The sequence below is a fragment of the Microcaecilia unicolor genome, chromosome 4 (genome assembly GCF_901765095.1).
Source record: "Microcaecilia unicolor chromosome 4, aMicUni1.1, whole genome shotgun sequence".
NCBI classification, from domain to species: domain Eukaryota; kingdom Metazoa; phylum Chordata; class Amphibia; order Gymnophiona; family Siphonopidae; genus Microcaecilia; species Microcaecilia unicolor.
Genome location: NC_044034.1, coordinates 140,314,002 through 140,341,698, shown reverse-complemented (window position 1 = coordinate 140,341,698; position 27,697 = coordinate 140,314,002). Strand labels below are relative to the sequence as shown.

The window sequence follows — 27,697 nt, the reverse complement described above, 5'->3', positions numbered from 1 at the left end:
TGTTTTTTGTTTATTGATGTCAAAAAGTTGAACCGTCCTCCCCCCCATCTCCCCAGAACAAAACAATTGCTATTGCAATTGAAAATAATAGCAAACTTGGGAGGTTTTATTAAACCTCCTAGCTTTTGCATTCTCTCTATTAGAAGGGGATTGAGGAGGATGTAAAGGGGGTTGGGGAGTTTTTGATGGGTCTGTGAAGGGGGGAGGATTATATTTAAAATGTATTTGTCATTGCTCCAGAGCATGCTTTTTTATTTGCAATGCTGTATTGTGGATTTCAGTATTGCGCTATAAGCCTCTACTTTTTCTTTTTATACAGAAATATGTTTGTCATAATAAGAAAAAATAAAAGCATATAGTGCAGCACTAAAATCCACAATACAGCACTGCACATTAAAAAAAAAAAGCAAGCTCTGAAGCACTGACCAAATACATTTTGAATCTAACTCTCCCCCCCCCACCCCCTTCACAGACCCCACGAAAACTCCCAACCCCCCCCCCCCCTAGGGTTACCATATGGCTCCAGAAAAAGGAGGGCACATTGATCCAGTCCGGGTTTTGCTTCCATTGAGAACAATGGAAGTAAAACCCAGACTGGCTCAATCTGTCCTCCTTTTTCTGGAGCCATATGGTAACCGGGCCCCCCCCCCCCCCCCCCCCTTACATCCCCCACGATCCCCTTCCTAACAGAGAGAATGAAAAACCTAGAATGTTTAAATAAAACCTTACAAGTTTGCTATTTTCGATAGCGATTGAAACTGATTTTTGGTGGCAGAATTCAAAAGTATGATTCAAAAAGTATTAAAAAAACATATAATATGCTCTCCACTAGAACAGTTGCATTCAGAGCAACAGACCTAAAGTGCCTAATATTTACTTAAAAATTCTATTTGTAAGCACAGACTCCTTCATATTCTCCATCCTTTCATTTTGATCTTATAATGCTCAATTTGTTATCTTGTCTCTGAAGCGACTGCCACATTTGTTCACTTGTTATTCTTGTTCATATTGTTTATAAACAATAAAATATAATGGGAGGATTAAAAAAAAAAAAAAACCTCCTTGATCCCAGCCCTGGACGCCGATTCCTTGCTGGTCACACCCACTGACCTGACGTTTCCGGCTTGGTGCTGAGTAACCCGGAAGTGGTGGCCGTGGCCTTTCTCGTCCGGTGTGCGTGTGGCTGTGCTCTGCGGCTCCAGGCAGCATGAGCGTCCCGGCTTTTATTGACGTGACGGAGGAGGATCAGGTGAGGCCTGGGCCGTGGATCTTGGGGACGTTACCGGGTTCAGGGTTGAGGTTGGCGTGAGTCCCGGGCACGGGAAGAGAGCGTCGCGCGCCGCAGACACCCGAGCCCCGCGTGCGCTGCTTGCTGGTTTTTAATTTTTGCCTGTTTTCCCTTTTATCCTTAGTTTTTATTGCTCAAGTTTAAAAAAAAAACCCTTTAGAACTTTTTCTCCCCGTTTCTTCTTGCTGAATTGTAAGCCTCGGGTGACCCGGCTTCTGTAATGTTTCAGGTCCGGTGCAGAGCGGCACTTGAATTAGTTTATTAAATTATATAAAACGGACATTAGGAACGCCATATTTAGATATAATGTAAAAGATAAAATCTTTCCTATCACAAAAATTTCTTCCAAACATATTAAAAAAGAGAACGCGCCCCTCCTAGAAAGCCTGAGACACTTCATAAGTGCAAAAGCGCAGAAATCACATGTGGCCACCTACAAGTCCTTTACTTGGGAAACTACCTGGCTGAAAATTGTTCTTGCCTGCATGTGCATGATTATAGCCAGATCGAAAGGAGGTGCTCTGGGAATGTACTGTACTTCACCGGGGACCAGAAACTAACGTCAGTACATTATATAATTTCTATTAAAACATAATACATAAACATTTGAAAATACATTTCAGGACTATTAAGTACAAAGTTATTTGAGTATTTTGAAAATGTGACAGTTTTCAAAGGGAAATTAAGGGGCCATTTTACAAAACTATGGTAAAAAATTGAAGTAACCATGTGTTATCTGCAAAAATGAATACATGGGAACTGCAGCATATCAGCAGTAACTGTTGGAGGCATTCTCAGTATCTTTTTGTACAGCTATTACAGAGAAAAAGAACTTACCACGTTTCATGTACGACAAATAACGTGGATGCATTTAACAGTGCCTTTTGAGAGGTGGTATACCTGCTGCCCAAACTGTTGATGAATGATATATTGCCATGCATTAAACCTAAATCAGGAACAGTAGAACAGGAAAAACCTGTACGACGAATCCACACGGTACAAAGAAAATAGAGGCTGACCACAGACTAGACCAACTCGGGAGATGATGATGGAAAATTTTATTGATAATTCAAGGGATCCAACACGGTCCGTGTTTCGACGCACACATTCATCTGCCTCAGGGGTCACACATATCAAAAATCTGAATCACTTCAGATCTACAGCGTCAGCCCACAGCATACACTAACTCACTGTTGAATGACTTTTGCACTTTGTGTAGCTCTTTATCTAGTTGTCTTCCTGTATTCAATTTGTTTTCTGTAAAAGGCTGCAGAACTTCGGGCTTACCTTAAATCTAAAGGAGCTGAAATTTCAGAAGAGAACTCTGAAGGGGGACTCCATATCGACCTGGCTCAGATCATTGAGGCCTGCGATGTCTGCCTAAAGGACGATGATAAAGGTTTGCTATGTTAAAATTGTCTGTATTTAGAGTGTTTAAAAAATGTGCAAATGTTGTTCATTCCAGCTAGGTTGTCTGTTGGTCTGTCCATTGTAGGAGCTGTCCAGACTATAGTGCTGAACAGCTGCATAAAGCAGAAGGAACAGTGGGAAGTGGACAATGGCTCTTCAAGAACAAACCAAGAGGACACCAAAGGTTCAAAGAAGCTATTTTTAATCATGGTTGGAGGCTCAACACAGCACTTTGTTTCAGCAGAGATGCCTGATTCAAGAGTCTTGCTATTAACTCCTTTATATAATCTGCCACTACTTTGAGCATACTACTGAGATTTTCTCCAACAGTGGAATATATAAAGGGCTTTTTAAAGACCAACCTACTTCAACAACATTTGGCACTTTGACCTTTTGGATGGTTTTATTCTCCAGACTTAATAAGCAAGACTCCTAAAGCAGGCTTCTCTGCCGAAACACAGTGCTGTGTCGAGTCTCCAACTATCAATAAAGATTGCTGCTTTCAACCTTTGGCATTCTCTTGGTTTGTCCTTGACGAGCCATTGTCCACTTCCTACTGTTTCTTCTGTTTTGTGATTTCCTGTGGGTTCCCACTGTTCCTCCACTTTGGTGAACCATCTCTGTGAACAGCTGCATAAGGCATCTGTTTAAAGGGAGCAATTCCATAAAGAGCGCTAAAATGCAGGGTGCTGAGTGCAAATTCTGTCATGGCATCTGGGCTCAATTGAGGCTTTTGCTCACAAAATCAAATCTAGTGAAGATAGTGCATGCTCTAATACCTAGCTGATCAGGTACTGACAAAGAATTGTTTGAAAAGTCTGCAGTTGATTCCGAACACAGCAGCTACATTGGTAATGGGGGGGGGGGGGGCCTTATATAATCAGATTTCTATCTTAGCCAAACTACATTGGGTACCAATTGCAACGTGCATTTTTTTCAAACTGTTGTGTTATGTTTATAAGCTTTTTATTGTTACCTTCCTTGTAATCTATAAGGTTAACATGTATTAGAAACAGGGCCTTTTGTAGATGACAGGGAGGATGCAGCTCTCAATGTTGAAAATGCTGAGGAAAGCAGGTGGGTGGAAATAGTGGATCAGTTTTATTGTATCTGCATTGCTATCTAATCCACTTTTTCTGTACTATGTATTCCTACTCACTGGTGAGAGCTACTGAACCTTAGAGCGTTTCCTATTAAACTTTGTTGATTCAGCTGACATAGATTTCTTTCTAAATCTGTTTTGTATAGATGTTGAGAGTGTGATGAACAGCGTGGTTTCTCTGCTGCTGATCTTGGAACCTGATAAACAAGAAGCTTTGATAGAAAGTCTGTGTGAGAAATTAGTCAAATTTCGGGATGGGGAGCGTCCATCTCTCCGATTACAGCTGTAAGTATGTGACATGAAGTGAGATTTTGAATCTCTATTTTTTGATGTGGTTTATTTAAGCTGGAATATTAGCTTACTTTTTTTCTCTACCATGTGTTTTGGTTCAAAGCTGCAGGGAAATTCTTTTAATCTGTTGTGTGGATGGTTCCCCCCCATGTACATTTTCACAGCATTTATACCCTTACGTTTCAAAATGTATGCTACTTTTTTTGTTTGCCCTTGGGATAGATGCTTGTCAGTTTCCTAAATGATACCACAAAGTAATGCTCCTTTCTAAGAGTAATCCTAAAATAGTAGTGAAAAGAAGATACAAAATGCTTTGTTAGATAAAGTTACAAAGTTAACAAATTCTGTTCTGTTTCAGGCTAAGCAATCTGTTCCATGGAATGGACAAAAACACCCCCGTGAGGTATACAGTTTATTGTGGCCTTATAAAAGTTGCATCCACGTGCAGTGCTATCCAGTATATTCCAACGGATCTCGATCAGGTGAGCTGTTAGGACTGCCTTCCTTTACATAGTGAGGTATTTACTAACAGTTAATGCATGTTTTCTGCAGTGAAGCACATATGAATAAAAGGGAATTGTGGCTAACTTTTAGTGACCCGCATGACGTCAGGTGTTACATAAAATGTAAACCTTTCAGTATTTTCCTGGCATGGCTGACCTTAGAGTGACCTTAGGCCACTCACTTTTCTTGCAAGATCTTCATAGAACAACTGAAAGTAAGGGCAGTGTTCAAAACAATATCTATAAGCTTGCAAACTCAGAATAAGGGATGCACTTGGATGCTGTCAGAACTTAATTTCTTGTTCTGTGCTAATTGAGAGCCCTCTGCCTGTGTGACAAAAACCGACCCGCCACTCAGTTATCATAGGCTATCTTACACTAACTGGTTTCAACAGTTTATGTGCACTTGTAATAATGCTTTCAGACACCTGAGGAGTTCTAGCAAATCGGAGAAGAAGCAGTAGGCAAAATCTAGGCACTTTCTATATAGTCATAGCATGGCAAAATGCTTGAGTTTTTAATGAATATAAAGAAAAAGGGGATATCTTTTTATTGAGCTAAATTAATGCAATTTTTGACTATTCCTGGAGGAAAAGTCCATAACCCATTATTAAGGCGGACCTAGGGAAGGTCACTTATTCCTGGGGCTACCAAGTACTTCTGAGCTGGACTGGCCACTGTTGGAAATAGGATACTGGGCTAGATGAACCCTTGTCTGACCCAGTAGGGCAACTCTTATGCTGACTAGTTTTGGGGGACTTACACAGGGATTAAATTACTTTATCCACCATGGCAAAAGACTCCTGAAGGAAATTGCTCTTATCAGAAGTAATTATCTATACACCTGTGACTGCCCAAAAATAGTTATGGCAGGTATAGCTGCCCTGGGATTAGCATGGGTATGAAAGTGACTGGGCATCTTCCTGCAGGGATAGAGGAGGAATAGACCACTTGTAGGCCATAAATCACCTTTATACCCGACAAAGTTTTCAGATATAAATTTGGGAATACTTCTGAATGGGAGCTGAAATGTGCCGAGTAGTAGAATATAATTTTGATGGCTGGACACAAGACCACCATTACTGATGGAAAATCCTGCCAAGTACACCTGATTTGCAGTTTACTGTATAGGTCTTGACAGAGGTAAAATGCTAGTTGTAAAGCAAGATTTTAATGTAAAGCAGTATGCTCTGCATGGAATGTAATAAAAATAATTTGAAATAGTTTTCCTTGCATTCTTTTCCTGAACAGAAGTGTCCTGTAGTTTCCCCAATTGTTGCTCACTTTGTACTATCATGCCTGTACTTAGCACAGTAGATGAGGTCAGAAAAAGACCTAGATCCATCCAGTCTTCCAAGTTATTCTGTCCACAGTGCTAAAGAGACATGCACCTAGAGTTGAGTTCTAAAAAAGGTCTTGCTTTGTGTTTACAAGGTTTTTATTATTATTTGTTTATTGATTTTTTTTCCCTTTACTTTTGTCTTGTAATTCTTTATTACTGGTCAGAGGGACTCATTTTCAAAGCATTTAGACTTACAAATTTCCATAGGTTGCCTCATTTTCAAAAGAGAAAAACGTCCAAAAAGTGGCATAAATCTACATTTGGACGTTTTTCTCACAAAAACGTCCAAATTGGTATTTTCAAAACCAATTTTTAGATGTTTTTCTCTGAAGTCCATCAGAAGTGTGTTCAAATCACAAGGGGGCATGTCAGGGGCGTGTTAAGGGTGGGATCTGGGCATTCCTAACATTTGGATATTTTTGAGCCATAATGGAACAAAACAAAACCGTCCAGGACTAAAACTAAGACATTTTGAGCTAGACCTGTTTTTATAACGAATAAGACACAAAAAGGTGCCCTAAATGACCAGATGACCACTGGAGGGAATGAAGGCTGACCTCTCCTTGCTTTCTCAGTGGTCAGTAACCCCCTCCCACCCCCCCCAAAAAATGTGATTTAGAACATTATTATTATTATTGCATTTGTATCCCACATTATCCCACCTATTTGCAGGCTCAATGTGGCTTGCCAGCCTCAGATATTGTACTCGGGTCCATTAGATTAGCATGCAGGTCCTTGGGATAGTCTAGTGGTGGGTGCAGTGCACTGTAGACAGGTGGACCCAGGCCCATACCTATCCCCTACCTGTTACACTTGTGGCGGACACTGTGAGTCCTCCAAAACTCACCAGAAACCCACTGTACCCACATGTAGGTACCCCTTCACCCGTAAGGGCTTTGGTAGTGGTATACATATAGTAACATATAGTAGATGATGGCAGAAAAAGATCTGCATGGTCCATCCAGTCTGCCCAACAAGATAACTCATATGTGCTACTTTTTGTGTATACCCTACTTTGATTTGTACCTGTGCTCTTCAGGGCACAGTCCGTATAAGTCTGCCCAGCACTATCCCCGCCTCCCAACCACCAGCCCCGCCACCGGCTCTGGCACAGACCGTATAAGTCTGCCCACCACTATCCCCGCCTCCCAACCACCAGTCCCGTCTCCCACCACCGGCCCTGGCACAGACCGTATAAGTCTGCTCAGCACTATCCCTGCCTCCCAACCACCAGCTCTGCCACCCGATACAGTTGAGGGTAGTGAGGTTTGGGGGGGGGGGGGGGGCTCAACAGACAAGATAAGGGAGCAGTGGTGAGATGTGTACCTAGGAGAATTTTATGAAATCCACTGCAGTGCACCCTAGGGGGCCCTATTGCTTTCCTGGGATGTCTGTGGGACCAGTCTACAAAAATGCTGGCTCCTTCTACATCCCAATGGTTTGATTTTGTGCATTTTGTACTTTTTTTTTTTTTTTTTTTTTCAAAAATGGACCAAAAAACATGTCCAAATCACAAAACCTAACTATTTTCGTGGGGAAAAAAATAAGACGTTTTTCTTTTTTGAAAATGACCTTCTTTCCTATTCAGATTTTGGACGTTTTTTGCAAAAGGTTCAAAGTCAGACTTAGACATCATATCAAAAATGCCCCTCCACGTAACTTTGTTAAGTCTAAGTGCTTTGAAAATACGCCTCATAGTATCTTACTTCTTCAGTGGTCATATTCAATGCTAAATTTAAAAAAAGAAGGAGAGAGAGAAAGAGTTGAGGGTGAATCTCCTTCCAACAGGGAGCATTGATTGAATTTCCTTACATACAGTGGTCCCAACTTTGCCATTTTCAAGGAAGTAGTAGCTTAAAATTGTGTAGGCTATTTTCATCCTTTTGCGAACAGGGTTATCTTATCATTGCTGCTTTTTAGGTTCGAAAATGGATTTCTGATTGGAAGTTGAGCACAGACAAAAAGCACACACTTTTGAGATTACTTTACGAAGCACTCGTAGACAGCAAAAAAAGGTGAAACTTTATCAGTACAGTATATTTTGTAAAGTAAATTATCTAAACAAGAACTTTTGCTATCATTATTCAATGCTTGTTACATATTAGAAAATGTCTTTGTTTTAGTATGTGATGACAGTATGACTTCTTTGCTGAGTGTAGTGAAATGATTGATATTTTAGTCTGTGCAAAGTCTCTTCAGATTTTGAACTTGAGAACTTTGTTTAATTCTAAAGTAACCAATTCCCAGGCAAGTTGGTGGTAAGATATTTTTTAAATCATTTTTCTTTATTTGCAGCATCCAAGAAAACAAATTTACAAATAGAAAATATCATTGCAAGCAGTGACATTAGTTCCAAATTAACTACAAAGCAACTGAATTCAGTTACCAGTAGATGTCAAATGAATCAAACATTTTGAAAATTCATCCTACCCCTATCCCTCATCTTAACTTACTCTCCAATCAAGTATAACAAAACAAAACTACTCCTGGATTCACTGGGGTTCCTTAGGTCAAATCCTTCTTTCCTATTCCCCAGTCCACAGGATTTTAACTTATATTGAATTATTAGGGTAAAGATAATTATGTTTTTTTTTAACTTTCCATGTTTATTGTAAAAATGTGTTTTGTACTCAAACAAGCAAATTACAACCAACATGTACTAAACAGTGTAAAGTGCTCACTCTGGCATGACGGACCATATAGGCTCCCACACTTTTTGGTAAGTTAATAGGGGATTGTTCTCAATTTGTACATTTTTAGCTGAGAAAGCTCCGACATTGGGAGTGCTAGAAACACTGATCCTTAGGCTGTGTAGGATAATGCTATCTGACCTAAAGGAGTCTCTTAATCACATCACAGAGAGGCTGGTATAAACCAAGCTTTGTACTGCATATGGCAGGTAGTATTCTGCCAGAATATATACTGAAGGTTTCGCAGATATTTCTCAGCCAAATCTATAGGTGAATAGGATGTGGTCTGCTCTGTTTATATTTCTATATTTGGTTCACTATATTGGAAAATGAAGACAGATGATTCATCAAACTGTGTAACAAGAGGCTTGAATTCCACCAGCACTGCTGCCATATTTATCTGACCACAGACCTTGGAATTTGAACTTGGGAAACTAGAAGTATCTGCCTGGCTCGGCATGTCTGTTCATTTCCCTTCCATGTTACTTTACCCCATTAGTAAATCTGCCCCAAGTTTCAGACCTTTACCCCCAGATTCTATATATGGCAACTACATTTGCAAATGCAAATTGATTAATGAGCTAATTAGCACCATTCATTGTCTGCTTACAACCAATTATTGGCATTAATTGGAATTTATGCATGCATCGTTTTCTATAATGATGCAATGCATAAATCCGTGTAAACTCAAGGGAGTGTTTCGGGGGCATTCCCAGAATATACACGCATTGTTACAGAATAGACCTGATCTGCGCCTAACTTAGCCACTGGCATTTACACCTGCTTTGAGCAGGCATAATTACCGGCTGTTTATGTGCTTAGTTACTTTTCTAGAAAGGGCAGAGATCTTTTATAGAATAGCGATCAGCGTTTAAATATTTTGCCAATTTCTCAGCACCATTTATAAAATCTAGTCCCTTGGGGCAGTTCAGTACTGAGTGCTATTCTCTTAACATACCTGGGCACCTAGGTTATGTTATAAATACTTATGTAGCGTGGCATCGAATGTACCTAACATTTAAATGTCCACAATTACATCAGCCTTAGACCTGGCATAACTGTGGCAGGGATGCATGTAACGTAAAGTATTATGTAATTTACACTCATCTGGGAGCCCCATTCATGCTGTGCCCATGTATTTACCCCTCTTGCATGTATGCAATGTGTTACTTACACGTGCCATTAGAAAATAGTGCTTATGTGCCCTGATGTCACTTTTGTGGGTCTGTGTGCAAGATGTGTAAATGCAGATTATGGAATTGCCCTTTTAGGCCTCATGTCATGTGTGTTGCTGGGTGCAGGGTGTTTTCTTATTTTCTGCTATCCCTTTAAGTCTCCAGAATGGATTGGGTTCTTAGCCTAGTACTCCATAGAGTGGGCACTTCTGCCAGTGTGTGATCAAGATAAGGAATACTTAATGGTCCACAGCAGGACTTCTCTTTTGCCTTTGGGAGGTATTTTGGTGTTTCTGGTGTTTGACTGTTCCAGTATGTACAGTATAAATTATATGTGATACTGGTGGGGGTCTTCAGAGTTCTTACAGCCAGCTCATACAACCAATAGTCCCATTATCTAAAGCAGAACATGGAAGAATACACAGAAAACGGTCCACACATACCCCATCAAACAAAGTTTTGTTGGAAGTAGAACCATTGAAGGGTATAACAATAGGACAAGACTTGTTTGACTGTGTTAGCAACTGTTTGGAAAGAGAGAATTATACGGTAACAGACTATTCTGGTAATAGTTTATGTTCATTTAGTCATCAAATTGAGTTTTGTTGGGAGTGAATTATATGGCGCATTTGTTAACTTTGTGTAACCCACTAGGGATAGTACTGACCTTCATGCAGGCCTCTGTGTATAAAGGTTGCCCACCCCTGATCAAAAGGGATTGAGTAAAAGTAGATCATAATAACCAGTTTGGGTTCGGAAATAATTTATGGATCTGAATATGTAACTTGGATTTGGAGAAAAGGCGGCTGAGGGGAGATATGATAGAGGTCTATAAAATAATGAGTGGAGTTGATCGGGTAGATGTGAAGCGTCTGTTCACGCTTTCCAAAAATACTAGGACTAGGGGGCATGCGATGAAGCTACAATGTAGTAAATTTAAAATGAATCGGAGAAAATTTTTCTTCACTCAAAGTGTAATTAAACTCTGGAATTTGTTGCCAGAGAATGTGGTAAAGGCGGTTAGCGGAGTTTTAAAAAGGTTTGGACAGCTTCCTAAAGGAAATGTTCATAGACCGTTATTAAATGGACTTAGGGAAAATCCACTATTTCTGGGATAAGCAGTATAATATGTTTTGTACTTTTTTGGGATCTTGCCAGGTATTTGTGATCTGGATTGGCCACTGTTGGAAACAGGATGCTGGGCTTGATGGACCTTTGGTCTTTCCAGTATGGCAATACTTATGTACTTATGTAAATCCAAATAATGACTATAATTCCAAATTATGGCTATAATTTTTCAACTTTTGTTTCATTTCAGGTGTAACAAATCTAGTTCTTGCAGTTTCCATAAGATAGTATTTAATTAGAAGGAGAAAAGATACTTTTTGTAAATTTATTCAAATACTCTGCCAGTTTGCCATTTATAGAATGTTCTCTAGAAACACTGCTCCTTTTTTAAAAATTGAAATTTAAACAAATCTGTCCCAATATGGCCATACTCATGTGCTTATGCCATTTTTTTTTCTTTAGGAACTAGTTAGAGCTAACCTATGGCCTATGTTTATTTATTTATTTATTACATTTGTACCCCGCGCTTTCCCACACAATGCAGGCTCAATGCGGCTTACATAGTAATTCGAAATACAAAGTCTTATTGCATTGTCTGTACTGCTTACACTCAGCTGATTCACAAGATTAGCTCCTCCAACTCAGCCAGGGGTTCTGCTCACACTACTATTTAAGCTTACCATAAAAACTGCACTCTGCCTATAGTGAAGCATTGATGGTAAAGAATTCAATTTTTCTTTTTTCTTTTTTATTTTATTTTATTAACATTTTATAATATATCACAAAACAATGTGAATATGCAATCGGCATTCATTTTACAGGAAATAACTAAAATGAATTAAGGAAAAAAAAATACGGCCTTCCGTCCACAAATCTAAGAAAATATTGATTCCAAGATTACAAAAATCTAATAGAAATGAGGCAAAGTATACTACATACAGTTGCTACCTCTGTTTACAGACCCTAGCCTGCTATTTAGGGAAGGCGTACAACATTCGCATCTAGAAATTCTTTAAGCTGTTTAGGTTCCACAAACTGAAATTGCTTAGCCTCAAGCATTACATTACAAATACATGGAAAACGTAATACAAAATTTGCTCCCAATGCCACAACTCTGGGTCGCAGTTCTAAAAATGCCCTGCGGCGCACCTGTGTCTGCTTTGAGAGATCAGGGAATATTCGGACTTTTGAGCCCATGAACAGATTTTCTAAATGTCTTAAGGAAAGTCTTAATACAGCATTCCGATCTGGCTCCAGCATGAAAGTGACCAGCATCGTTGACCTCTGAGTAATGATCTCCAGTGAGCTTTCAAGGAAAGAAGTAAGGTTCATTCCTTCCCTCATCACAGGGGGATTCCCGTCCGTCCCCTTAAGATTCCAGATATAATAGGCTCGTGTGATGGGAGGTAATGTATTTTTGTCCATTCCTAGAATTTCAACCATATACTTTTTCACCATTTCTAAAGGGGAAATTAGTGGTGACTTGGGAAAATTAAGAAACCTAAGGTTAAGTCTTCTAGCTTGGTTCTCCAGGTATTCCAAGCGTTTGTGTAGGAAATTATTATCCTTAACCAAAGCTGTTTCTAAAGTCCCCATTTCTTGAATCTTAATATCCACATTGTCCATTTTTGAGGCCTGCTGTGCAGTCACTTGTGCTTGAATCAGAGCAGCCTCAGAAAGAGTTTTAATATCACAGGTATTTTCTTTCAATGTATTTTGCATAGAGGATTGGATATTGTAAACTATATCCCACAGTGACTCAAGCGTCACAATAGCTGGTCTAACCACACCACTTGCTGGTAAAGAGGAGTGAGATTGGACCTCACCACGAGAAAGTTTAGTAACAATATCTTGCGGTAATACCTTTAAAGCTGATTGTATTTGCTTTTCTCGAACCTGGGATCCATTCTCCGCTGCTACAGTCCTCCCCTGGAACAGGTCAGTTTGCACCCCTTCGGTGTCCGTCTCTGTTCGGGCTGCAACAAGCAACTCACTCCCAGGCTGCGGCGGAGCTATGCGTTCCACGGGGCTCAAGGAAGCCCCGTTACCACTCTCTATCGACGCAGACGCGCCGACAGTGGCAGAAGGGGTCGAAGTGCCCAGAGGACCCGGTTGTTTCCCAAGAATTCAATTTTTCACCTTCTTCCAGGCACTTGCACTGCTAGTCTCTGCCGCACACAGATGGACAAACTGATTAGATGAATGCACTAAAAAGATTGAAGCACAAAAACTATTCAGTGCGCCTCATTTGTATAACGCTGGATACATGAACTTCCAAATGTTTCAGTTTCAAATAACTGCTGCTTGTGTTTGCTGATAAGATGTATATAAGAATTGCCTTGCTGTTCTCAGTACTAAGAGATCATTGTTTTCTTTTAGACACTGTTCTGTAAGGAGTTTAAAAATAACTTGTGAATCCTAGTCTTTACCTAGTAGACTCAGCAATGGCAGTGACTATAAAAAGATATACAGAGCTAAGTTTTCAATTTTCACTGTTTCTGTATTTCAGAGAAGATCCCCTTTAGGGGAAAGAAAACAACTACAGTGGATTCAAGTCTTTTTTTCCTCCTCTCTTCACCTTTTACACTGGCTGTAGTAACTCTGTAGTTAAAGGTGGACAAAAAATACTAAACACATAGAGAATCAGTGACAACCCAGGAGAAGAGGAAAAAGACTTGAGTCCAACTTAGTTCTAAAAGTGTAGGGGGGAGTTCTATACATGGTGCCTAAAAAATAAATCTGTGTGGGAAACATTTCCGCCTCAGCGTATTCTGTAAGCAGTGCCTAGATTAGGTGCAGTATATGGAATACAGTTAGTTGATATTCTAGTGCCTAAAACTGTGTGTCCGTTTACGCCAGTGAAAATATGGCATAAATCCCAGTGCGTAGATTTAGGCTCACTGGGCCATATTCTATAACTATGTGCATAAATTTCAGAACGCCCATGAAACTCCCATTTCCCCCCTCTAATGCCTCTTTTTGCCTGCAGGTGTTAGAAGTTAGGCGCAGTGCGTTACAGAATATGCTTAGCGAGTTGTGCGCATACATTATAATTCCATATCATCAAGCTGATCAATCCATAGACTGGTGGGTTGTGTCCATCTACCAGCAGGTGGAGATAGAGAGCAAACTTTTGCCTCCCTATATGTGGTCATGTGCTGCCGGAAACTCCTCAGTATGTTCTCTATCTCAGCAGGTGGTGGTCACACACAGCAGCAGCTCTGGCTAGGCCTCCAAGCCTAATTTTTAGGTTTTGTTGAGTGCCTGGGGTTGAGGGCTCTTTTGAGCAAGTGCAAACCTGGTGGTGCCAGGTCCCTCCTTTTCTCCCCCCTCCCGCTGGCTCCGTTAAAAAAAAAAAAATTTTGAACGTCCTTAAAGGCGTTTATTTCGACGTTTATTTAAACGTTTATTGCAGCTACTCACTGGGACACCAGGTCGTTACAGCTCGGAGCGGACAGCAGGTAATTTTTACCTTTTTATAGCGGGCAGGGGGTTCCCCGATTTATCTCCACGTGGCATATGGCGTCGGAGGGCGAGGGCGTAAAGAGTCGCTTCCCGGATCGCTTGTGCGCTTCTAGAGGGGATGCGGGGGTCTTAAAGCCTGATTCGCCCTTGTTGGGTGACAGTTTCGTGGCCGATGAATGTCCCGGTCCTTCCTCCGGCGTGGCGATTTTTCCCGCCATAAACGCCCATCCCCCGCTCCTCACCTCCGCCATCTTGGCCGGCCACGCGGCTCGGACGGCTTCTTCTTGGGCCGCCCTTGAGGTTGGAGACATTAATGCCATAAACGCCCTTAATTTGGGCGACGGCACAAAAGCGGCTAAAGTTAAGCGCCGTTCTTCCCGCGCGGCTCCTTCGCGGAGTGTCGCGCCGGACGCCATTTTGGATGCGCAGCATGTCTCTCCCCCGCTCTCGCGAGCGCCGGTTGAGGGTGCGTGTAGGGCTGTTGCCCAGGCTGCGGAAGTACACAGTCGGGGGGGTTTCTCCCCCGAGTTTGTTTTGCTGCTGCATCAGGCCTTCCTTATGCAAAACGCTGCCCCTGCTCCCTCGTCTGGTAAAGAGGTTGAGGTTCCCAGAGGTAAACACCCTCGGGTTGATTCACAGGCCTTGGAGGACTTTGTCTCCTCCGATGTAGATGAGGGCAGCGTATCTGAGGTCTCCCAACGGTCCTTTGCGGATTCCTTGGAGGAGACGGATCCCCGCTCGGATGGAGCGGATGACCCCTCTGCAGCACGGCTTTTTAGCTCAGAGGATTTGTCCAACCTGTTGGTACAGGCCATGGACACTTTGAAGATTTCCTCTCCGGAGGACGTCTCTCCCTCAGCCCCTGTTGGCTCTGCCATTATGCTGGGGACGAAGCGCCCGCCTAGAACCTTCCACGTGCATGATGCCATGCACACCTTAATTGCGGCTCAATGGGATGTCCCGGAAGCGAGCCTTAAAGTGGCTAGGGCTATGTCCCGCCTCTATCCTTTGACTGAAAGTGAACGTGAGGCCTATCTGTGGCCTACCGTGGATTCTTTAATCACTGCGGTGACTAAGAAAACGGCGTTGCCGGTGGAAGGTGGCACGGCCCTAAAGGACGCCCAAGACAGAAGATTGGAGGCGGCCTTAAGGTCGTCCTTTGAGGCAGCTGCTTTAAGTTTGCAGGCCTCAATTTGCGGCTCCTATGTGGCCAGGGCGTGCCTGACTATGGTGCAGCGGGCTTTCCCCTCGGATCTTTCCTTGAGGACTGATTGGCCGGCCCTGGAATCGGGCTTAGCCTATTTGGCAGACTTGCTGTATGATGTCTTGAGGGCCTCAGCGAAAGGCATGGCTCAGACAATCTCTGCGCGGCGGTGGCTTTGGCTGAAACATTGGTCTGCTGACCACGCCTCTAAATCCCGCCTGGCTAGATTGCCTTTTAAAGGCAAGCTGCTCTTTGGGGTCGAGCTGGACAAAATCGTGACCAATCTCGGCACGTCTAAGGGCAAGAAGTTACCAGAGGTCAGGGCTCGGGCTAGTACTCGCCCTGGTACCTCCAGAGGACGGATTCAGGAAACCCGTCGGTACCGCCCGGGCAGGTCGGGCTCCTCTGCCCCCTCTTCCTTCAAGAGGAACTTCTCCCCCAAGCAGCATTCCTTTCGCAGAGACCGCCATCCCGGAGGTGCTCCCTCCGGTCCTCCCCCAGGGTCTCGTACCCAATGACGGGGCCTTGGTCCACGCCCCAGTGCAGATTGGAGGACGGCTGTCCTCGTTTATGGGCGAGTGGACCACAATAACTTCAGACGCTTGGGCGCTGGAAGTCATCAGAGACGGCTGCAAGCTAGAGTTCTGCCGACCCTTAAAAGACGGGTTTGTACTCTCTCCCTGCAAGTCTCCGGTCAAAGCTGTGGTAGTGCAGCAGACCTTGAACAATCTGATCCGCCTGGGGGCGGTCGTTCCGGTGCCAGAAAATCGGCTTGGCAAGGGATGTTACTCCTTTTTCTTTGTGATTCCAAAGAAAGGAGGTTCTGTACGGCCTATCCTCGACCTTAAAGGGGTCAATTGGGCCTTGAAAGTTCGGCACTTTCGCATGGAGACCCTCCGCTCTGTTATAGCGGCAGTGAAGGCAGGAGAGTTCCTGGCATCCTTGGTCATCAAGGAAGCGTACTTGCATATTCCCATCTGGTCTCCTCATCAACGCTTTCTGCGTTTTGCAGTAATGGGCCGACACTTCCAGTTCAGAGCCCTCCCGTTCGGGTTGGCTACTGCTCCGCGGACCTTCTCCAAAGTAATGGTGGTCTTCGCGGCCTTCCTGAGGAAGGAAGGAGTTCAAGTCCATCCTTATCTGGACGACTGGTTGATCCAAGCCCCCTCTTATGCAGAGTGCGGCAAAGCTGTGAACCGGGTGGTTGCTCTTTTGAGCTCCCTGGGGTGGATCATCAACTGGGAGTAAAGCCAGCTGCGCCCGACTCAGTCCCTGGAGTATCTGGGAGTTCGATTCGACACCCAAGTGGGCAGAGTGTTCCTGCCAGACAATCGGATTGTCAAGTTTCAGGCTCAGGTGGACTAGTTCCTAGTAGCCTCTCCTATTCGGGCTTGGGACTACGGCAGCTGTTGGGCTCTATGACGGCCACGATGGAAGTAGTGCCCTGGGCAGGGCTCATATGAGACCACTACAACAATCTCTGCTGCTGCGCTGGACTCCGATGTCGGAGGATTATGCTGTGCGCCTTCCCTTGGACCCAGCAGTGCGCAAGGCGCGGAGCTGGTGGACGCAGACAGACAAGTTGTCTGCAGGAATGCCTCTGGTGACCCCGGAGTGGATTGTCGTCACGACAGACGCCTCTTTGATGGGCTGGGGAGCCCACTGCTTGGGAAGGACAGCGCAGGGGCTCTGGTCTCCTGCAGAGGCAAGTGGTCTATCAACCTCCTGGAACTCAGAGCCATTCGGTTGGTGTTGTTGGAGTTCATCCCGGTACTGGTGTTGAAGCCTGTACGGGTCCTGTCGGACAATGCCACAGCTGTGGCCTATGTCAACCGCCAGGGAGGTACCAAGAGCGCCCCTCTAGCCAAGGAGGCCATGAATCTATGCCAGTGGGCGGAAGCGAACCTGGAACAGCTGTCAGCGGCCCACATTGCCGGAGTCATGAATGTCAAGGCGGACTTTCTCAGTCGCCATACCTTGGAGCCCGGAGAGTGGCAGCTATCTGCTCAGGCGTTCTTGGGCATCACGAAGCGCTGGGGCCAGCCGAGCCTAGATCTGATGGCGTCATCGGCCGATTGCCAAGTGCCGCGCTTTTTCAGCAGAGGACGGGACCCTCGATCCCTGGGAGTAGATGCTCTTCTCCAACGGTGGCCGACACAAGAGCTTCTCTATGTGTTCCCGCCCTGGCCCATGTTGGGCAGGGTGCTAGACCGGGTGGCAAAGCATCCCGGCAGGTTAATCCTGGTGGGTCCGGATTGGCCCAGACGTCCCTGGTATGCGGACTTGATCAGGCTCTCGGTCGACGATCCTCTGCGGCTGCCAGTGGAGCAGGGCCTGTTACATCAGGGTCCCGTGGTGATGGAGGATCCCTCCCCCTTTGGTCTTACGGCCTGGCTATTGAGCGGCAGCGTCTGAGAAAGAAGGGCTTCTCAGACAAGGTCATCGCCACTATGCTGAGAGCGAGGAAGCGCTCTACTTCTACTGCTTACGCCAGGGTTTGGCGTATCTTTGCAGCGTGGTGTGAAGCAGGCTCACTTTCTCCCTTCACTGCTCCAATTTCTTCAGTGTTGGCGTTCCTGCAAGAAGGTCTGGAGAAAGGCCTGTCGCTCAGTTCCCTGAAAGTTCAGGTAGCGGCTCAGGCTTGCTTCAGGGGCCAATATAATCCAACCGGACAGAAAGCAGTGTGTTAGAGGCCGCCTGAAGGGTGCTTCCCTGGCTTCGCAGCCAGATGTGGTGCGCTTTCTCAAGGGAGTTAATCACCTGCACCCTCCTCTGCCCTCAGTGGTGCCTGCGTGGAATCTCAACCTGGTGCTAAGAGCATTGCAGAAGCCGCCTTTTGAACCCTTGTCGAGGGCATCTCTGAAAGACCTGACGGTGAAACCAGTCTTTTTGGTGGCTACCTCTTCAGCCAGAAGAGTTTCCGAGCTCCAGGCACTCTCATGTCGAGAGCTTTTTCTGCAGTTCACTGAGGCAGGAGTGACTATTTGCACAGTGCCTTCCTTCCTGCCCAAGATTGTTTTTCGCTTCCATGTGATTCAGCAGCTCTGTCTCCCTTCCTTTCGTAGGGAGGTTTACCCAGAGGAATACTCTGCTCTCAATTTCTGGATGTGAGACGAGTCATCATCAGATACTTGGAAGTGACCAATGATTTCCGGAAATCGGATCATCTGTTTGTCCTGTTTACAGGTCCTCGTAAGGGTCTGCAGGATTCTAAACCTACAGTGGCAAGATGGGCAAGGAAGCCATTGCAGCGGCTTAGGTGGCCGCGGGGAAGGCCCATACCTTTGCCAGGCATTACCGCTTGACTGTGGCTGCTCGGGCGGAGGCCCGGTTTGGAGCTTCAGTGTTGCGGTCAGGGATTTCTATGTCCCGCCCTGGGTGAGTACTGCTTCGGTACATCCCACCAGTCTATGGATTGATCAGCTTGATGATATGGAAGGTAAAATTATGTATCATACCTGATAATTTTCTTTCCATTAATCATAGCTGATCAATCCATAGCCCCTCCCAGATATCTGTACTGTTTATATTCTGGTTGAATTTTAGGTTCAAGTTTAGCCTTCAGTTACTTCAGGAGGACTTCGTGTTCAAGTTCTTCTTTCACTTGGATTCTTCAAGAGTTGAGACGAGTTTGTGTTACAGTGAGCTGCTGCATTCCTCTCCCCTCCGTTTTACGGGGCTGGATTGAGATTTAAATTCTGCCGGCACTCCCTCCCGCTTCGTGCGGCTGTAGGGCAGCTTTGTACCCCTCCCGCTTCGGCGGTGTTAGGGTCAGTCAGCTCCTCCCGCGGTTGCGGTTGCAGGATAAGCCAGATCCCCCCGCATCGGCGGGTGTGGTGTCCCTCCCCCGCTCCGCGGGGATGAGCTGGACGGATTCCCCTCCCCCACTTGTGTGGGGATGAGCTGGGTTAATTCCCCTCCCCCGTTTCGGCAGTGGTGAGCTGGGCAGAGTGTCCCTTCGTGGGTGTAATTCTCTAAGTGCTGAGTCCTGCGGATGGAGCTTTGATATCGACATACTGAGGAGTTTCCGGCAGCACATGACCACATATAGGGAGGCAAAAGTTTGCTCTCTATCTCCACCTGCTGGTAGATGGACACAACCCACCAGTCTATGGATTGATCAGCTATGATTAATGGAAAGAAAATTATCAGGTATGATACATAATTTTACCTTATTGCCAATTAGTGCTCATTATGGCTTGTGTTAAGATCCTCTCTTGGGTTACCACCACTTCTGTGTTTAATACATTTTGCCCACCTTTGGTCTGAACAGCTGCACCCACCACTTTTCTGTGTCTCGTATTATTCTGCTGAGACTCTGTGTGTTTTTGAAAATCTGAGATTTTATCCCCAAATCCTGAAACTTGTGTGATAGTGGGGAAAAAGAAAAACAGTACGGCCATTCATGGACATGCATGGAGGCAGGGAAGCCACAGCCTGAAAGACTACAACAAATGTGCAAGAGATGTAGGCAGGTGATCAAGGTGTCTTTGTCAGAAGAGACAGCAGTAACCCAGCCAGCCTAGTCCAGGAGAAAGGAAGATATAGATTAGGAGAAGGAATACAGTGGGATGGGGATAGAAGCGGTCCACTTCCGCTCCCACCCCATCTGTCTCCAGGTTCAAAATGGTGGCACTGACCCTTAGAAGTAGTCTTGCAGTACTGCAGCTAGTGGTCAGCCTTTCATATATAGGCAATTGGAAGACTGACTCCTAGCAGTAATATCACAAGACTATTGCTAAGGGTCAGTGCTGCAATTTTTTGAATAGAGAGATAGCCAAGGCGGGAGCGGAAGGGGACCACTAGTAGTGCAATAGACTTTGATCCTGGGGAACTGAGTTCGATTCCCACTGCAGCTCCTTGTGGCTCTGGGCAAGTCACTTAACCCTCCATTGCCCCTGGTACAAAATAAGTACCTGAATATATGTAAACCGCTTTGAATGTAGTTGCAAAAACCTCAGAAAGGCGGTATATCAAGTCCTTTTCCCATCCCACTAGACTACTTGGGATCACCTCCAAGTATAGCTAGGGGTCAGTTGGAGGGGGGGGGGTATCCAGATCCAGCAAGGTTTGGGGAGGAGGGGGATCGGAAAGGAGGGATGTGGGGGGGGGGGGGGGAGTTTGGATCTGGAGTGTAGTTTAAGAGTTCAGAGTTGGGGAATCGGAGAAGGATTGGATCAATGACCAGCCTGGAAGAGAAACAAACAAATCTCTGTAAACCTGGAAGATGTAATGAGGCAATTTGACAAATTAAAGAATAGCAAATCGCCTGGACCAGATGGTGTACATCTCAGAGTACTGATAGAATTGAAAAATGAACTTGCAGAGCGATTGTTAGTAATATGTCATTTATCTTTAAACTCAAGCATTGTACTAGAAGATTGGAGGGTGGCCAATGTAATGCCAATTTTTAAAAAGGGTTCCAGAAGTGAACTGGGAAATTATAGACCGGTGAGCCTGGCATCAATGCCAGGCAAAATGGTAGAGATTATTATAAAGAACAAAATTACAGAGCATATACATAAGCATGGATTAATGAGACAAAGCTAACAAGAATTTATCAGTCAAGGGAAACCTTGCCTCACCATTCTACTACATTTCTTTGAAGGGGTGAACAAACATGTGAATAAAGGTGAGCAGGTCGATATTGTGTATCTGAATTTTCAAAAGGCATTTGACAGAGTACCTCATGAAAGACTCCTGAGGAAATTAGAAAGTCATGGGATAGGAGATAATGTCCTACTGTGGATTAAAAATTGGTTAAACGTAGAAAACGGAGATTACAATTAAATGGTCAGTATTCTCAGTGGAGAAAGGTAGATAGTTGGGCTTTCCCAGGGGTCTGTGCTGGGACCGCTGCTTTTTAACACATTTATAAATCACCTAGAGGTGGGAATAACTAGTGAGATAATTTTGAAACCCTCTGCTCAGTGTGCAGCAGCAGCAGCTAAGATAGCAAATAGAATGTTAGGAATTATTAGGAAAGGAATGGAAAACAAAACTGAGAATGTTATAATGCCTTTGTATCACTCCGTGGTGCGACCACACCTCGAATACTGTGTGCAGTTCAGGTCACTGCATCTCAAAAATGATATAATGGAATTAGAAATGGTACAGCTAAGGACAACAAAAGTGATAAAAGGGACGACTTCCCTGTGAGGAAAGGCTAATGCAGCAAGGGCTCTTCAGCTTGGAGAATGGTTGGCTGAGGGGAGATATGATAGAGGTGTATAAAATACTGAGTGGAGTGTAACGGGTAGACGTGAATCACTTGTTTACTCTTTCCCAAAAGTCTAGGACTAGGGGGCATGCAATGAAGTTACAAAGTAGTAAATTTAAAACAAATTGGAGAAAATATTTTGTCGCTCAATGTGTAATTAAACTCTAGAATTTGTTGTCAGAGAATGTGGTAAAAGCAGTTAGTTTAGCAGGGTTTAAAAAAGGTTTGGATAGCTAGTGGTTAATGCAGCATACTTTGATCCTGGTGAACTGGGTTCAATTCGCACTGCAGCTCCTTGTGACTCTGGGCAAGTCATTTAACCCTTTGCCTCAGGTACAAATAAGTACCTGTATATAATATGTAAACTACTTTGAATGTAGATGTAAAAAATCACAGAAAGGCGGTATATCAAGTCCCAGTCCCTTTCCCTTTGCTAAAAGAAAAGTCCATAAGTCATTATTAAGATGGACTTGGGAAGATCCACTGCTTATTGCTAAGATAAGCAACATAAAATCTGTTTTATGTTATGAGATTTTGCCTAGTACTTGTGACCTGGATTGGCCACTGTTGGAAGCAGGATACTACTGGGCTTGATGGACCTTAGGTCTGTCCCAGTATGACAACTCTTATGTTCTAAGTTATATGAGTGTCAGCTGATTATTCAGTGCCAGCTCCCACATAGCTAAGTGGCCAAAGATAGGACCTCACAAAAAGGCTATCCTATGTGGCCACTTACCTTTGGGGACATGGTATGGGACTGCCCTGGATCGCCCCTGCACCACCTGGTTTTGGAATGTCCTTAGAAGGTTAGATTATGTTACAACTTCTGGGGTCCCTGAACATGAACAATGTGGTAATAGTCAGTGGTGCAATAGTATGATTTCAGGTTCTAGTTGGATTTTGAAGAATTATAGAATTTTGACATCTCATACATGTGGTTCGAGTAGAGTAGTATATGTGATTATTTGCACTTGTGATCTTATCTATGTAGGAAGATGTAGTAGACCTATCAAGTTGCGTCTTAATGAACACAAATCCCGTCTTAATTGTAAGGTCATGAATGTGCCATTGGTTAATCATTGGTATTCTAAGGAACATAAGTTGTCAGATATTAGATGGCAGATTATTGATAAAATTGAATTGGAGAGGGAGGGAGGTGATTCTGAGAAATTGTTAAATTTGAAGGAACAGCTTTGGATTTATTCTTTAGATACAAAATGTCCCGCAGGCTTCAATTTGGAAACTGATTGGTGATCATTGGTTTAAGGCTAGATGGGGATTGGTCAGACATGGATACTGTTGATGGTGTGGCTTTTTAGAGTTAGTGTCTGTGGCTCTTCAGTCGCCATTTTGAGAATCCATAGTTAGATTGAAGCTGAGGCACAGCGAGGTAAACGTTTTTTTTTTTTATCCACAGGGATTTGTGATATGAAGTATCTTATATTGATTTATATGCTGAACTTTATTTTGTGATATTTATAGGACCTATGCCCTGATGCAGGTTTCCGAAACATGGACCATGTTGGTGATGGTTCCTTAAAAGTGCTTTGAAAATGAGCCCCTTTGTGTTAGACATCCATGTCTTTATAAAATGTTATGCATATCCATAAACTAGGTTAAAATTAAGTGCCTAAGCGAGCTGCACACATAGATGACCTGCTGTAAAGTTACCCTCAGATGTAAAATTTTCAAAAAAGGCCATTTCTGTTTATACATACCCTGTCGGATGCACAAAAATGCCTTTTAAAATTGCCCCATGTAAAACTGAATTGTATATGAATGGAAAATATCAAACCAATTAACTCCTTTCACTTAACTATTACAATCCAAGGTACAGTTTAATTTGAGCATAAAATGAGCTGTACTTCTCTTGCTTCCAGTGATGCTGCTGCAAAGGTCATGGTGGAGCTGCTGGGTAGTTACACGGAAGACAATGCATCGCAGGCCAGAGAGGACGCTCATAGGTAATGAATCCAGCAGATCACACTTGCATTTTTACATAGTAACTGATGGCAGAAAAGACCAGTTCACTGGCCCTGCCTATATTGCAAGGAAATATTCCAGCTGTCAGCCATGGAAATATGACTACTTGTAGCATATTGCTTCTCATTAATTCAGTTTTTGTTTTCTTCTTTATCTTTGCTATATATGGAAGGATGAGCCCTAACCTCCTAGCACTTATCTTCCACTTCTTACTGCCACTAGTGGTCAGGGGCACCATTTTGGATGACACCACTGACCTCGGGTGACAGCAAGGGGGATTGATGCCACTTAGGACCACATTGACACCAGTGCTGACCCTCGGGTAAATCCTAGGGGAAGGTAGGGTTGTGACATGAGGTGAGGTTGTAAAGTGTAAATGGAGGGATTTGTGGAAGGGAATGGCCTAGTTGTGCTGGCACCCCATTTGATCGAGGGTTGGGGGAGTCGGGATGATGAGGAGGCATTGTGTACTTGTTGGGTGGGGGGGGGGGTGATGTCAGGGAAGCATTATTTACTTCATGGGTTGGGGGGGGGGAGGGCTATGATATGATAGTGCTGTCCCAGCTAGCTTTCATTGTAACAGAGCTCTGGGCTTCATTGTTATTAAAAGAACCTTTTAGTTTGTTTTATATTTTAGTTTGCTAACTATTTCAATTTAAAAAGATTTTTTTCTTTGTTAATCTATTGATCATTTGAATCAAATATTAAAAAAAAAAAACAGGCAGCTGACAACCAGGTTTTGGACCCAGGGGAGTAGACGAGGGCATATTTCCTGGTGGCATTTCAGTGTGCAGCTTATGGGGTTATAAGTGTGGAGTGGAGGAGTGGCCTAGTGGTTAGAGTGGTGGACTTTGGTCCTGGGGAACTGGATTCGATTCCCACTGCAGGCACAGGCAGCTCCTTGTGACTCTGGGCAAGTCACTTAACCCTCCATTGCCCCAGGTACAAATAAGTACCTAAGCCACATTGAGCCTGCCATGAGTGAGTGGGAAAACGCGGGGTACAAATAAAAAATAATAATAAGAGTGGAGGAATAGCCATGTGGTTAATGTAGCGGACTTTGATCCTGGGGAACTGGGTTTGATTCCCACTGCAGCTCCTTGTGACTCCAAGCAAGTCACTTAACCCTCCATTGCCCCAGTTACAAATAACTACACTATGTAAACCGCTTTGAATGTAGTTGCAAAACACAGGCTGTATATCAAGTCCCATTCTCTTTCCCTTTTTAAACTCTCCTACCAAGGTCTGGTGAAATGTTTAGCAGATAACTACCTGCAAAGTGTGGTGTGGTTTAGAGTAAACATTTTAGCTATAGGGAGGTAAAAGGTTTTCATTGGGCCTCATAGATCTTGGTGCAGATTCAGCTGTTAACAACAAAATATTGTTATGACTCGAACTGTTCTCTGATCAGTTTTCATCTACTCTGGAAGTATCAGAAGGTAATATCATTTGGTATTTTATAAACGATGGCTCATAATCTATGCATTAAAAACGTGTTCTTATTAAAAAATAAGCTTTCCAATTAGGTTGAATGATATTTGGGTTTAACATTTTAAGAAATTTGTTACTCATCCTGTTTTCAAGAAAGTATCTTTCCCCATGTGTACTGTTAATTACTGTCTACAGGGTAACTATTGTGCAATTGCCTTCCCCTCCCCTTTGCTTCATCTGTTTGTGTATATTTAAATGTAAGTGCGGTTTGTATATTTTGTTCTATGTTCGGTTATAACCAAAGTATTGTAAACTGTTTTGATATGATCTTTTTGTAAGGCAATATAGTAAATAAAATAAATTGTGTATTAAGATAAATGTTTACAAATCAGAATATGGTCCTGTTAGGCTTTTTAACACACATATTACTTGTTTTATTTGTAGATGTATTGTACGCGCATTGAAGGACCCAAAGACTTTTCTCATTGACCATCTTCTTGCCTTGAAGCCAGTCAAATTCTTAGAAGGAGAACTTATTCATGATGTAAATATCATTTCTGGATTTTAGAGTCGACTCTTTTCATGGTGATAAATCTTCTAATTTTACCAGTTTTCTTTATGCAGTGTCATGGTGAGGATAAGTCTGAAGTGCAATGATTTCTTACCGCTTAGAGCAGTGGGCTGAGAATAAGGGAAGTCGGGTTCAAATTCCATTGACACTCCTTGTAACCTTGGGCAAGTCATGTAAACCAACTATTTCTTCAGGTACAGACTTAGATTGTAAGCCTTCTGTGGAGAGGAGAATACCTGCTATACCTGAATGTAACTACTGAGAAAGGCACAAGCAAAAGTCAAATCCATTTAGTCTTTACCTCGTGGTATATCTGCCTCCAGTTCAATAACTTTTCTACTCCAGTATTTTGTTGTTACGGATTCGAGGGTGAGCCATTGGGTCCGCCAGAGAGTCCCCAACTCGAAGACCAGGAAGCTCAGGCCAACAGCAGACGAGTCACTGGAGAGGCTGATGAGCTGAAGGTTGACACACAACCAGGAGAATGGGTGGAACTGGGACAGAAGCAGCAGACCCCAGTACAGGCCTGTGGCAAACTTGGCTGGAACTGAGACTGGAACCAAGGTGGACTTGGATGGAACTGGAACAGAAACAGCTTTTTTAGCAGTCCCTGACCATCTTTGTTCCAGCCGCAGGAAGATGGACAGGGGCTGCTAAAAAAGCAAATAGAATATTGGGGATTGTTTGAAAAGAGATGGAAAACAAAACTGAGCATATCATTGTCTTTGCATGGTCCATGCTGCAACTGTATCTTGAATATTGGATGCTGTTATGGTTGCCCCATTTTACAACGGATTTTGCATTTGGATTTAGCTCACACCTTTTCCTTAGTAGCTCGAGACAAGCTACATTCAGGTATGGTTGGTATTTCCCTGTCCTTAGAGGACCTACAATCTATGTTTATATTCACAATGAAGGGTTAAGTGTCCAAGATCACAAGGAAGCCACAGCTAGACATTATCCATGCCTCCCTTGTTCTCAGCCTGCTGCTCTATTAGTCTACTCCTCCTCTCCAGAAAGGATAAGGCAGAACTGGGAAAAGTTGAGAGAATGGCAGCAAAAATGATAAAGGGGTTAGAGCTCTTCAGCTTGGAAAAGACAACCGAGAGAGGGGGATATATGATATACGTTTCCTAAAATCATGAGAGGTGGAATGGATAAATAGAAAAAACAAACAGTATTAAAGTGGTTGAAATGCAGGGGACCTGGGGAAAGGAGGAAGCAAAATGAATCATCTTGGAAAGAGAAGATGAAATCTCTATCCACAGACCTCCAACACAAAAGGAGAAGCTGGACAAAGATCTGTCACAGATATCCAAAAGTTAGGAGTGAAAGGTGCTATTGCTGGGAGATTTCAACCATGCCTGAGCAAATTGCAGTGTCCTGTCTGTGGAATCGGAAATAGACTATGGATAGACCCGACCCTGAATCCTAGATTTCAGACATGCTGGCTTTAGTAAAATAAGTGAGTATCTGACGAAAGAGCTGACAGAATGAGAGGATATAAGAATAAGGACAGTGGTCCAAGCTGTACAAATCATAAAAGCTTTTATGTAAGGAAAGTAATTAAAAGCAAGAGGAAAAAGAAACCACTGTGGTTCTTCAAACAAGTGGCTGAAAAAATAAAAGCAAAAAAGGTAGGATTCATGATATACAGAAGAACGGAAGAAGAGAAACAAAAGAATACTGAATAAAACTCAAAGAAAGAAGATAGAAATATGGCTTTGAAAAGCACAGGGGAAAAAATGATTAGAGATGTAATTATAGGTCCCCTTATCGTCCCTCCAGACTGATTGAGACTGATGGGGTAGGCACACCTAACAGCAAATGGAGACTGAGAGCTTCTGACTTCTAAGTGATGCTGTAAATAGCCTGTGCAGATCCCAGTACTTCTCAGTCTCCAGGAGATAGTGGTTGTGGGAGGACACTACAGAAGTAGTACTTCATTAGGTGA

The 27,697-nt window shown here is 43.5% G+C and overlaps 1 protein-coding gene across 1 annotated transcript in view; it reads left to right on the top strand.

The window, feature by feature from the left end:
• The first annotated feature begins 1,137 nt into the window (after positions 1-1,137).
• EIF3M (eukaryotic translation initiation factor 3 subunit M) overlaps positions 1,138-27,697 on the top strand; it is a 43,546-nt gene continuing 16,986 nt past the window's right edge. The window contains exons 1-7 of the mRNA XM_030200659.1: positions 1,138-1,249; positions 2,555-2,687; positions 3,947-4,085; positions 4,450-4,573; positions 7,857-7,951; positions 23,639-23,722; positions 25,617-25,716. Of these exons, the coding sequence (XP_030056519.1) occupies positions 1,208-1,249; positions 2,555-2,687; positions 3,947-4,085; positions 4,450-4,573; positions 7,857-7,951; positions 23,639-23,722; positions 25,617-25,716 (717 nt within the window). The 5' untranslated portion in view covers positions 1,138-1,207. The remainder of the gene's footprint in view (positions 1,250-2,554; positions 2,688-3,946; positions 4,086-4,449; positions 4,574-7,856; positions 7,952-23,638; positions 23,723-25,616; positions 25,717-27,697) is intronic.